At 41.1% G+C, this 12,700-nt stretch overlaps 1 protein-coding gene across 1 annotated transcript in view; it reads right to left on the bottom strand.

The window, feature by feature from the left end:
* Positions 1–12,700, bottom strand: part of wwc3 (WWC family member 3) — a 47,551-nt gene that overhangs the window by 20,953 nt on the left and 13,898 nt on the right. Inside the window, exons 2-5 of the mRNA XM_085151708.1 lie at positions 4,449–4,558; positions 4,047–4,247; positions 3,581–3,657; positions 722–801 (exon numbers count right to left, since the gene is read on the bottom strand). Coding sequence (XP_085007834.1) covers positions 722–801; positions 3,581–3,657; positions 4,047–4,247; positions 4,449–4,558 — 468 coding nt within the window. The remainder of the gene's footprint in view (positions 1–721; positions 802–3,580; positions 3,658–4,046; positions 4,248–4,448; positions 4,559–12,700) is intronic.

Here is a 12,700-nt window from a genome sequence, read left to right as displayed (position 1 = left end):
ACACCTCCCCCCCTTTTCACCCCCTCCACCTCTACCCCCCCTTCTCCATGGAACAACTTCCTCTCCGGACTGAGCCTTGGCTCTCTGCACTCCACTGGTGCATCCTCTTCCTGAGGTGGAGTCCCCTTTTCCATCAAAAACTCCCTCCATTTGCCTTTTCTGAAACATTCTCTCTTTTTTTTCTCCTCTCAGAGGTGGAGCTTCTATTTCTAACATGAAATTTGGAGCTGCTTAGAAATGTTCCCAGCACAGGAAGACGCCATGTGAATGTGTCTGAAAAGCAACAAAAGCTAGAAGAAAGTACAATGAATAATAAAGAAAAGTTACTTCAAATCATAAAGTGAAAAATATATTCCTATTAACTTAAATATCTTCTTTTTCTTTTTTAAATGAGTCAAAGGCCTTTTTGCTTGAAATCTTTGAAATTTGAATCAGTCTTAGTTAAACTAAATCGTGTGAGCAGTGGAAACTGTTTTAAAAGATTCTAATATTTAAATGTGAAAGCTCAGTTCAACAATATAGACAACAAGAGTGTGGCGAGGAAAGGGAAAAGGTTTTAAAGGAACCTAAAGGATGAGACCAAACATACAGTGTGAGAAAGAATAAAAAAGGGAAAAGGCCGCTGGGTGGGGAGCAACAAGGCCGAGTGTTGTAGGAAGGAGAAAGGCGGCCATGGGAGGAAGGGTGGGCCTGGGACACACAGAGGCAGAGGAACACTCACTCCTGCAGGGTCTCCACTCCCATTTCCTTATACTGCAGCTCCTGCTTCACCTGGGCCAGCTCCTGCTTCAGTCGGGAGAGCTGCGGACAGAAGCGAGCACCGGGTTAGCGTGGCACACAATGGGTTTCTCTCACCACCGACACCGGCCAAAAGTGCCAAGTCACGACTATTCACATACAGGAATGCTCAGCTATGTTTATATAGAGGACCGCACACACGCACACACACACACACACACACACACAGGGTCACACACTGAGGCGTTTTGTGCATGAGAGGGTTTAGAAAAATAGAAATCTATAATTGATATGGTGGCTGTGAAGTGTGACCCAGTTAAAGATTTTTAAAAATATTATTTTAATATGAAATAGGGAAAGGGAACTATTTCAGAGTTACAGAGGGCACGTGAATTTTAGTTTACCAAGTTTGGAGACAATTAAAAGTTAGGAGAAGGCCCGTAATACAATATATAGGGAGTCGAGATTTTTTAAAAAGAGGCATTATTCCAATTTATCTGATGTTTGTTGAATTATTTTTAAACACAGAAGCAACAAAGTCAAAAAACTGCAGCCACTTGAGGCTGACTCCAGGTTACAGCAGAAATAAACATGTTTAGAGCCTGTTATAACAAACAGGTCTCCTATGGATAGTTTCCCCTAAACCTCAACTGCACAGGTCTTCTTTTTTTTTTAATAATTCACCTATTTGAACATATTTTGGGCATAATGTTAGTGCTGTGCTTGCTTTGACTAAAGTTTTCTTGCACTAACAGCAACAGTTTGCAGTACAAACACATTGATCTTACATCTGCCTAATGAGAATCTTCCTGATTTAAGGGCCCTTTTTTCTCCTTGCAATCGTTTCTTCCTCGGTGTGTGCACAAATTCATGAGGGCCACATCGATAAACAACACAGATACCATTTCCATCCCATAAGTAAAACCTAGAACGATATTCAGATCCTTACAAGGAAGATGATGTTGCTTTAAACAGGCTGCCAACCTGTTCCAATAAATATTGTTCATATCTGGGACACTGTCAGACTTTGCTTATCCTGTAGCCTACACAAACTGTAGTTAAGATGCTTTTGATGAGGTCATGCCATACTCCTATTAGAAAGAATAGCTATTAGAAAGCAAGCATGAATGCTTATGTCAGTATCCCAACATGCTGACAATGGGAATGTTAACAGAGTGGAGTTATTACAGTTACCACAGTGCATGCGCTCATTGAACATCCCACTGTTTCAAATGAGGTCCGCCTATGTAGAAGGAATCTCTGTGAAAGAAACAGTTCAGTCTTCAGACCGCTCTAAATTCTCAGTTCCACAAGTGTTTTCTACTCTTGGCTCTCTACGAGCACAATAACAATAACAATAACAATAAACAGCTTTAATATATATCTCAGGCACACAGCTACACCCGTATGCTGTTAAAACCCTCAGTTTTTAAAAGACAACCAATCAGAAGAAAGTCTGTTTTAAAAGTGGGAGGGGCTAAACAATTCATTCCAGAGTGTGAGCTGATGGCAAAGACAGTATAAACAGGGATGAAGCTTTCTGCCTTCTTTCTGAAGGCGACCAGATGGCCAGATGGAGGATTATCTGTGTTATAGGAAGGAAACTCAATGTCTAAAAACCCATCAATCACAAGTCATTACCCAATGGATGGGCATTTTCATGGTCAGACCCGCCCCTCACAATCAGATCCAGTCTGCGCCAACTACGATGGAGATGGACAAAACTCTCATCGAGGCTTCAAAAAATGACAAAAAGTGACATGACAGTAGCTCGATCCACCTTTTATACTGTCTGTGGGTGATAAGGTGCACCAAGGCCCAGTATAAAATAAACCAAGATCACTGTAAACAGTAAATCATGTAAAGCTACGCTTGTAGAGTCCAAGAATAATAACAATATGGAGAGGGAAATGAACACGTGTATCTTTTAAGGTCATATTAGTTTTTAAATATCCATCTATCCATTCGCTTCCGCTTATCCTTTCCAGAGTCGCGGGGGGCGCTGGAGCCTATCCCAGCTGTCATAGGGCGAGAGACGGGGTACACCCTGGACATGTCACCAGTCTGTCGCAGGGCTAACATATAGAGACACAGACAACCATTCGTGCTCACATTCACGCACAGAGTCACACCTATGGGCAATTTAGATTAATCAATTAACCTATCCCCACTAACTGCATGTCTTTGGACGGTGGGAGGAAGCCGGAGGGAACCCACGCAAACACGGGGAGAACATGCAAACTCCACACAGAAAGTGGAATTGAACTCAGGACCTTCTTGCTGTGCGGCTACCGTGCCAACCACCGCGCTGCAAGTTCTTAATAGAGAGTTACAAGTGGATGCAAGAGGTTCCAATCAGTCTAAAACTATTTCATTGAATCACTGATATTACTGTAATGATGGTGGTCACATAAATGAATCCTAATATTTAACACAGATTATATTGACCTTCATTGATTACCAGGAAATCTGAGTTATCTGGTCTTTAATCACTGTATATATGTTTATTTATAATTTGTCAATATAATCTTTAAAGAAACTCAATTTCTTTGATTTGTCGACAGATTTCTTCAGTAACATCAAAATTACACCTTACTCAACACTTCAGGTTAAAATGTTGTTCATGCAGGAGAAACACCCTCGCCCATATGACTGATCAGAGAGAAATGTCCTATATAACCCCATCAGGGACCTCAGCTTGACCCCTTCATGATCTCATCCTCATCCTCCTGAGGCCCCAGGCCAGAGCCACTGTATCCTGTAGGGGCCACACCCCAGCCCCTTTCTCTGCCCAAAAGGGCCCCTCACTGCAGCCCATTGTTCTCCTGCGATAATGACTTACCCGCTCTCGTCTACAGGCTATTTCCATTTTGATTTGGTCAGGGTCGTATTTCGCGTTTGAGGAGGAGCCAGAGACCGCTGTGGACACACAGAAAGGAAAAGCAGACAGGTTAGAGTTAGTTAGCCGTGATGATTTTAAGGTGTCATCTCTCAGATGCCCCCTGGACACCTTGTGTGTGACAGCTGGCAGGAGTCAGGGTTTATTGGGTGGAGGTAGTTAAAAGGGAGGATTTGGAAAATTTTCTATAGACCTGCACCCCTCCCAAAAGTCTTTAAAGGGATATCAGCAGTAATACATGTCCAGACTAGATAACTGGGTCAGCCAAGGTCATGTTTGGTTCCCATGAGAGCTTCAGGCTCATATTTTTCTCATCCATTCCTTTCTGTTCATCTCCTTTGTGCATCTTATTATAAAACAAAATATGGTGTACACTATCAGACGAGTGAAGGACATCTGTGCGTCTTACTGCTGGTGATGGAGCGATTGTCCTCAGAGAGCTCGTGGAAGAGCATCATTTCCTGCTGAGCCAGCTCCAGTCGCTGTTGCTTGACCAGGTATATCTCCTTCTTGGCTTTGAGGGCCTCCTGGGCCACCACAAGGTACTCCTTCAGCATGTGCTCCTGCTCCTGCCGCCATTGAGTCCGCGGGTTCTCAATCTGGGTGGTCTCTGACAGGACGACAAAGACAGGAGTCAACAAATAATTGCACAAAGACATGTGAAACTACAAACTATAAGTACACTGTATTAAAATTCAGTGGGCTTTCACTCTGCCAAGTTATAGTCAAATAAAGTCTTTTTAATACAAGTTGCATTTACTTATGCTTACTTTTTATGCTGAGGGGACAAAAGCCAAGTTAATGTACTCACTGTTAATGTGGTCGATGTAGTAAACTCCCACTTGTTGGTCATAAACTTCCTCCCACCCGAGAGGCAGTTCATCTCCAACACAGTCGGCAAACGTCAGCGGTTTGGTGATCCTGAAAATTATTGAGAATATTTCAGTGCAAACAATAACCCGCAATAAAGATCATATACAGAATAAAAACATGTATCTTGCAAACTCTGGCATAAAAAACATCAGGTCATAACCTGAAATGCACCAATCAAATAACAAAGCTGTTCGATATACTATAAGTGGTAGCCAGCAGGTGAACACTACACGGTCAAAAAGCTAAATCTTTCACAAATGTACCTATGACCTTGATACAAAATTTTGCATAATTAGTGCATGGAGCATACTTTACATGCCATAATACCAGTATGGGTTGTTTAAGGATGAAATGCATTCTTAAACAGATCATATGCACAATACAGTCCGTGACTCCTCTGCACCATCGCTCATGACCCACTGCCACATGTCAATAGCACCTTTAAAATATATTTACTTAAAAACATTTATGACATGTTCAATATTTGTTTTACCTGCCATAGAAAAAAAAACACGTCTCTCTCTTCCCTGACAGATTTTAGACAAATGAATATGTCAATCATGAGCTTCAGGAGGCTTTGGAGTCAGATGTAATGACTTTGAGTCAGTGACCTTCACATGTTCATGAATTTACATTCTATTTGTGGCAGTGGTGAGTATGTGCATGTGTGTACATACATGCACATATTTTCTTGAGTGAGTATCCCTTCAAGTACTTTATTTGTGACAAGTAACTACCTGAGCAAAACAACCAGCTGACACTTTCACGCATCATTACATCCTGTGGTTTAACTCCACATCCATGGACTGCAGCTAGTCCTCGCCCCACTCCACTGGATCTGTAGAGCAGAACAAGGACTAAAACTGAAAGTCCAGGACAGAGAAGTCTGTCTTGAGTCTGCACGACCTGACCAGAGAACCCAACGGTAATTAGAAACACAGGAAGGAAAGATGCCACAGTCAAGTGACTATCACCAACTGCATTTAATAGAATTAAATATAAAACTAAAACTAGGTATGCAATTTAGCTGTGACTAAAAGTGAACACTAAATAACAAACATTGCTACAAAAAACTAGGGAGGGGAGGATTGCTGCCTCATAATAGCTCAGAGTAAAGTGGAAGATTGACAGACTGCAGCACTGTAGTGGCATCTGTAGTGGCGAAGAGAGAAAGCCGAATGTCAAATTGAAGCTGTCAATCCCACCTTCAGCTATGGCCATGAGTTACTGTCATTGGCTGAAAGATGATCCTGATCACAAGTGGCAGAAATGAGTAGAGTAGAAGAAATCAAAAGGGATCAGAGGTTTTTTCATAGTTGCCTCATCTTTTCCAGCTGTTGCACCATCTTCCACTCTGTAATCTGAGAGTCTCTGAGTTCCTTTACCAATATAACATTGAAATGGTGGTGAGGGCTGACCCACTTGTACACCCAAGTGAGTGTACCTGTGTGCCTAACAACAATGACACCAAAGCAGAGTGAATGCCAGTGGATGTGACATCATATTTACAATGCATCAATATTCACAAGGGCAAAAACAGTGACCATAAATTAGGCTTTAGAGATGGCATGAAGAGTTTATTTATGCAGGAGGGGCTCAGAGAAGAGCTGCTGATCCTCAAAATCGAAAGGAGCCAGCTTGAGGTAGCCCAGTAAAGTCTGTTGCCCCCCCCAAAAAAACAAAAACAAAAACAAAAACACAAAGAACAAGGGCAAGGCAAATGACAGCCTGACACATGATGATCTCTACTACCCTAACAAATCATATCAGTGAGTCATGGAGCAGCGGGTTTGATGACAGCAGTTCACACAGTAACTAATTTCCATCAAATCAGCACAAAAGCAAAAAGGAGGACCAGCAACCACCACACTATGCTCACAATGCAGACAGCGCATTAGTCCTGATCTTGTCGAGGTATGCATACAATGAGGGGATGGCCCGGAGAGAGACGCTGAGACATTCTGCACAGCATTCCTCAGAGCAAACTCACTTCACCAGATCGCACTTCCTCATTTCGGTCAAAGAATTGGCATTCGGATTAAGAGCCAGTTGATGAGTCAATGCAGAATTAGCCCTTCGCTCTCATTGAAGTGATATAAAAACAAGGCGTTCTAACACAAACAAAGTGTACTGAATCCTAATTGATGATTTCACAGGAGCTTACCTCTAATTCAATTAAACCCCTAATCTGCTGCTTAAGTGCAGCTCTGCATGCGTTGTAAGTAGAGATGGCATGATACCACTTTTTATGTCCGATACCGATACCCATATGATAAATTTGGATATCTGCCGATACCAATATGAATCCGATGTAGTGTTTTTTAATCAATAAAACTGTTTTTTAATATCTTGCTGCATTTTGTATAAGTCCATACTCAAGTTTAAATAAACAACAACACTAAAGCTATTCTGTTATACCTGTATGTAAAAAAATACACTGCACCCAAAATATTTCATAGTTCAGCAATACTGATCAATCTAATAAACTTAAACCTACTCCATCCTTCCTATTCTGGTATTTTAAAGAGTACTTAGGTTGCTTAATATTTCTGCTAACTAACAGGGTTGCAAACTCCCAGCAAAAAACTCCCCCCCCAAAAAAAAAAAACAGGGAACCACCCCCCAACCCCCACCTCATGATGCTTAATCGACGTAATCAACTTTAATTTGATGCAGTGTGGGGAAAAAAATGCACAGAATTAAATTAATTTTCAAGAATAATTAAATAGATTCAACATCTTTCTTCAACAGAATTGCAGACTGCACAGATGGTATCTTCCCAAAGGAAAAAGTACTATAGCTTACTAGGGTATATTAGACTTAACAGTTACTATATACAGTAATGGACTTCTATACATTTTACATAAGATTAAAACTTTGGGTGTAAGATTCAGATAATTATTTATTAAAAGCTAGACATTTTAAATGAGTATAAGAAAGAAAAGTATGTCTTTGTGCCCCCTTTTCCCTGTTAATGCCCTATCGGCCCCCCTGGCTAAACCTTGCTAGATCCGCCCCTGCACAGTTACCAGCCGTCAGCTACGTAGAAAAGGATTCTGGTGTAGAAAGTAATATTAAATAAATTCTAACAACAGCTTATCAAGGTTAAACGTGCTGCTGTTATTCAGCCGCTGGTTTCCTCTTTCTGGTACAAAGTGGGCCAAAAACAAACAAGAGAAACGGGAGTCGCAACAGAAAAGCTGATCAGCTGATTATTAAGCAGTTTCATGATTGAAGTAGCAACAGGAGAGGGAGGAAGAGAGAAGAGGCAGTCGCTCCATATATCGGTTGTTAAGCTTAAAGTGGGAAAGCTTTACAAACATTCAGAGATGAACTTACACACTTTACTTCTCTCTGGGATAATTTCCTCGGAGATGAAATGCTGGTTTGGTAGCGAAGCTACAAATACACACAGCCGCTCTATCACGTGACACATACTGCTCCGACGTGCAACGGTTATGAGGCGAGTTATGCCGTGTCGCAAGTTTTGTGAGGTGCTTTTTTGATATTTAATGGATCAGATTACATTTTTTATTTCTCTCTGATATCCAATCCAGTAAATTACGTCAGTATCGGACCGATACCAATACGTAATAACGGATCGGCCCATCTCTAGTTGTAAGTCAGTATTAAACGTTCAAACATGTGTTCATAAATTATTAGTTAAGGAAGCCTAATATTCAGCTGAGTAGGTATTGAGTTTTCAGATTTGGGGATTCTGTTTTTTCAATGCTTGACATCCCTCTCACTGAGAGCAGTGATTATCATGCTTCAGTCCACCTCACTGTTGCTAAATTAGCAGCTTTGACACTGGATTTGGCCAATTTTCAAATCCCTTTCGACAATTTTTTTCCCTTCAGAAAACGATTTTGAGAGAAAAAAAATAAAATCATAACATCCTGATGTCCTGGAGCAGGATCATCAGTATCTCTTTCTCCCTGATGTGTTTATTAGAAAAGCTTCAGAACGTGAGAGGAAATAAAGCTGATTTCTGAAATCACTGTACATGTAGCCAAAATCACAGCATAGACATCGTCTTTAACTCGTGTATGATGGTTATTTACTGTTTATTGCTATGAAAGTTAAGAAGCAAAATGAGATTAGTAGAACTGCTACTGGCAACATTTTCTTTACCTCAGTTTCATAAATGTTTTTTTAAATTAGTCCTGACAAGAGAAGCTGAACCTCTGAAGTATTATGTGCAACATACATTTTTTTCCTTATAACTGACTCAACAAAGACCCAAATATTCCCCTTTGAGAACCAGAAAATGGCTTCAGTCGACATTATGATGCGATCCTTTAAGACAATACAAAGAATCGACCGCTGAGTGATCATGACCAATCATGGATAGGAATGTATGTTTTATAACATTTGCGATGCCCGGGGTATTTTACAAATGGATTCATTAATTTTTTCAAGCAAAACAGCTTATGCACATTCACTGTTCACAATACTGTCTGATGAAGCACCTGAATAACTTTTTCCTGACAACAACAAATCCAAGTGTTACACCAAACACAAAAGTGAGAAGAAAGAGAAGCTGACAGGAAAAGTTTCCTCGTCAAAGCTTTTGAGCTGTGACTTGACCAATTAGCAATTACCGGTAAACAAAATTATTACAGGTAGAAGGTGTGAAACGCCTCCAAACCGCTGACCTTTTACATGTGCTTTACATGTAGGATTACAGGTGAGTAGATCACTGTCCTGGCATTTGTTTGGTAGGACAGTGTTTTTCTAGTCTACGAGCCACACCATTTATATTCACATGCTGTTTTATTTTACACACTTTTAATTTGCTTTTCAATCAAGGATCAATCAATGCAATAGCTATAACACCTGAGCCACAGCTAGCTGACCCATTCATGTTTTAATAATGTCCACACCTGAAGAGGTCAAACTTTGACTTAGACTAAATGATTCATAGATGAATTGTTTGATCACATTTTCTTCATCAGTGGCCTCTCCTAACTAGAAACACTGGCACACTTAATACCCAAATATTCCCCTAAAATAAAGTGCACAGGCCTGCAGCAGCTTCACAAATAACTGCTCAAATCTACCAGAGGCAGGCTGAAGCAGGGTTAAAGGGATGAACTATGTGCACTGTCCCGCTGCCAAACACCAGGACAAGGCAAACAAGAGCACACTCCCTACCTGCTCCTGCTTTAAATGTTTGTTAAAGGTAAACAGACACCAACTGCACTTGTAAATACTTAAATAAACACTGACTGTAACACAGCTGCTGTCAGGTTTCATGTGCAGAAAGGAACTGTAGGAGAAACAATGAGACTAAAAAATCTATAGTAAAAAAGCAATGCAAGGTTATATGAAGAGCAGCAATAATGTATAGTAGTTCTGCTTTATTTTGGGTGATATGAAATGGTGATAGAAATAGAACAACCACGAGAGGCTTTGGACGGGAAGCTATGTGACGTCAGAGGGAGGTTAGTCCTGAACTGCCCTCTGACCTCCCTGGGGAGACTAAGAAAAAAAGAAAAAAGAAAAAAGGCAGAAGGGAAAAACATGTCCTTTCAGAGATCTGAATCTGAATTTCTGAATGTTTGGTTTGTTACACGGTCTTGTGACAGCACTCTGTTTTTCCAAGTAATGTCTTGGTCTTGGGAGAGTCTGTAACCACTGCACAAAAAACTCGCACAGAGGAGGGACACAGCAGCACAGAGCAGGAGACGGCCAATGTGACAATATAGATTCAGCCAGAAAAACTGGACAACTGAAGCTAGCTGTGTGGAGTGGGTCTGCATTTCTGGTCCACTTTTAACCAGAAGAAATTTTTATGACCTTTTCTGACAGTCAGCCTCAGTTGACACAGTGAAACAGCTGTGCCTGAATAAAATGTGAGAGATTTAAGTCGGGACGTTTCCTACACGGGGCACTAAAATGAGAGACAGTCTCACAATTGTAAAGGCTCCATTTGGTTCATGCCCGTGGTTCCCACGTGGTACACTGAGGCACACTAGTGCTTCCAAAAGCAATTAAAATAAGTTTGTTTTTTAGTATTTAAAAATCCAATCATATAATCAAATTCCAATTTGATGACAGCTCTAAAGCAAGCTGTTGCACCTTGAAGAAAGTCAAGGTGTGCGGCGTGTTTTTGTAACAAATGCGCCAAACTTTGGATAGTATCCTGTGTGCACTCATTCCCATACCACGGAAAAGTTTCAACCTTTCTTCTGTCAAATGGAAATCCATTCGCAAAGGAATTATCACAAAGTGACACACAACAGTCTCGGACAGCGAGAAGGATGCAGCAATGAGCTGGAGCGTGTGGCCTTTCTGAAGAAACTTGTTCATGTTGACACCAAGCAAGCCAAACAGACACGTGGAAAACAAACCATTCAGATCAAAACTTGGCCCACCTTAAAAAACAACAACAACAACAAAAACCTCACTGGATCTGAAACAGAGTCTGAGATGGTTTGCTTGATTGTGCTAAATGGGCTGATATAGCAGTGGATAACAAACATGATAGAAGAGCTTGTTGCAAAGTATAAATGCAATCGAACTTTTTACAGTAGCCAAATGCGATTGTTCCAAAGGGAGAAAAAAAATCACTCAAATACTAACTTATACTAAAAATTACTATCACTATTGGATTAGATGCTCATTTCCAACAATACTGACACGAGCAGTGGCGTCTTTGCCTCCTCTGGCTGACAGCCACACGCCCCCTCCCCTCACCAGTAGCTAGTAGTTACCGTTCACAACACCGAACAACACTTTAGGAGGAATTCCAAGAGGTCAGTAAAGCTCCCGTTTCACACTGAAGCAGTGAAACATTTATCACAAACATTAATCTGTTTGTCCCAGATTGAAGCTGAGGAAAGTCCAGACGGCAGCCTAATGTCTGGTGACCAAGAATCTGTTTAGCACAGATGTGAATACAGATTTGCCTTCACTTGGGTTTTCCCCTTTGGTGCTCCATGGGCACACAATGTGTGAAAATCACTGGTTTAGATGATGGTGTGGGAGGCAGAACACAGGACCTCCACTGCTCTGAAAGGTGCAATCAAACTTTACTAGGACGCTGATATGGACTACATCAGAGATCTGCAGAGGATGCAGAGCATGTGTGAGACAACCAACGTGATGCTTTACCCACCCCAATACTGTTTGGCCGTTTTTAGGCCCAAGCACTTATTTCTATAATAGTCATATTCCAATAGGATTATTTTAGAGCTGCTGCAGGATTACACTCCCTACACAGCAGGTGCTCTCAGGGACTTTTAGGCAGTTTTTAGCCAGTGTGTCTCTCTGGATGGCAAAATCTGTCTATGGGTTGGGCTGTCCATCAAATTTGTTCCAGACTGAAACATCTCAACAAGTACTGAACTGATTATTTTAACGACTCCAAAATCTCCCAAAAACAAATATTAACCTAAGTAACCCCCTTAAATTTCCTCAAGCTTTAACATAAGGTTGAAGTACATAATGGATAAAATGACCAAATGATGAATTAGACTAATAACCACCACATTAAAAGCCAAATATAAAGCCCAGTTTGTCAGCACGGCAAAAAAGGTTAATTATGAAGGTGAACGCAGTAGGGATATACATGCATAACATCAGCATTTTAGGAATGCCATTCTGAGCAGTAATGCTGACATTAGCTCATCTCGAAGCTGAGATGACTACATCCTCTCATCCTCCCCCAACAGGACTCCTGTAGACCAAGGACTGGTTCTATGAAACTTACAGTGGGGCAAAAAAGTATTTAGTCAGCCACCGATTGTGCAAGTTCCCCCACTTAAAATGATGACAGAGGTCAGTAATTTGCACCAGAGGTACACTTCAACTGTGAGAGACAGAATGTGAAAAAAAAAAAAATCCATGAATTCACATGGTAGGATTTGTAAAGAATTTATTCGTAAATCAGGGTGGAAAATAAGTATTTGGTCACCTCAAACAAGGAAAATCCCTGGCTCTCACAGACCTGTAACGTCTTCTGTAAGAAGCTTTTCTGTCCCCCACTCGTTACCTGTATGAATGGCACCTGTTTGACCTCATCATCTGTATAAAAGACACCTGTCCACAGCCTCAACCAGTCAGACTCCAAACTCCGCCATGGCCAAGACCAAAGAGCTTTCGAAGGACACCAGGAAAAGAATTGTAGACCTGCACCAGACTGGGAAGAGTGAATCTACAATAGGCAAGCAGCTTGGTGTGAAA

The sequence above is a fragment of the Neolamprologus multifasciatus genome, chromosome 23, assembly GCF_963576455.1.
Source record: "Neolamprologus multifasciatus chromosome 23, fNeoMul1.2, whole genome shotgun sequence".
NCBI lineage: Eukaryota > Metazoa > Chordata > Actinopteri > Cichliformes > Cichlidae > Neolamprologus > Neolamprologus multifasciatus.
Note: the sequence above shows the minus strand (reverse complement) of the source record. Positions and strands in the feature narration are given on the sequence as shown.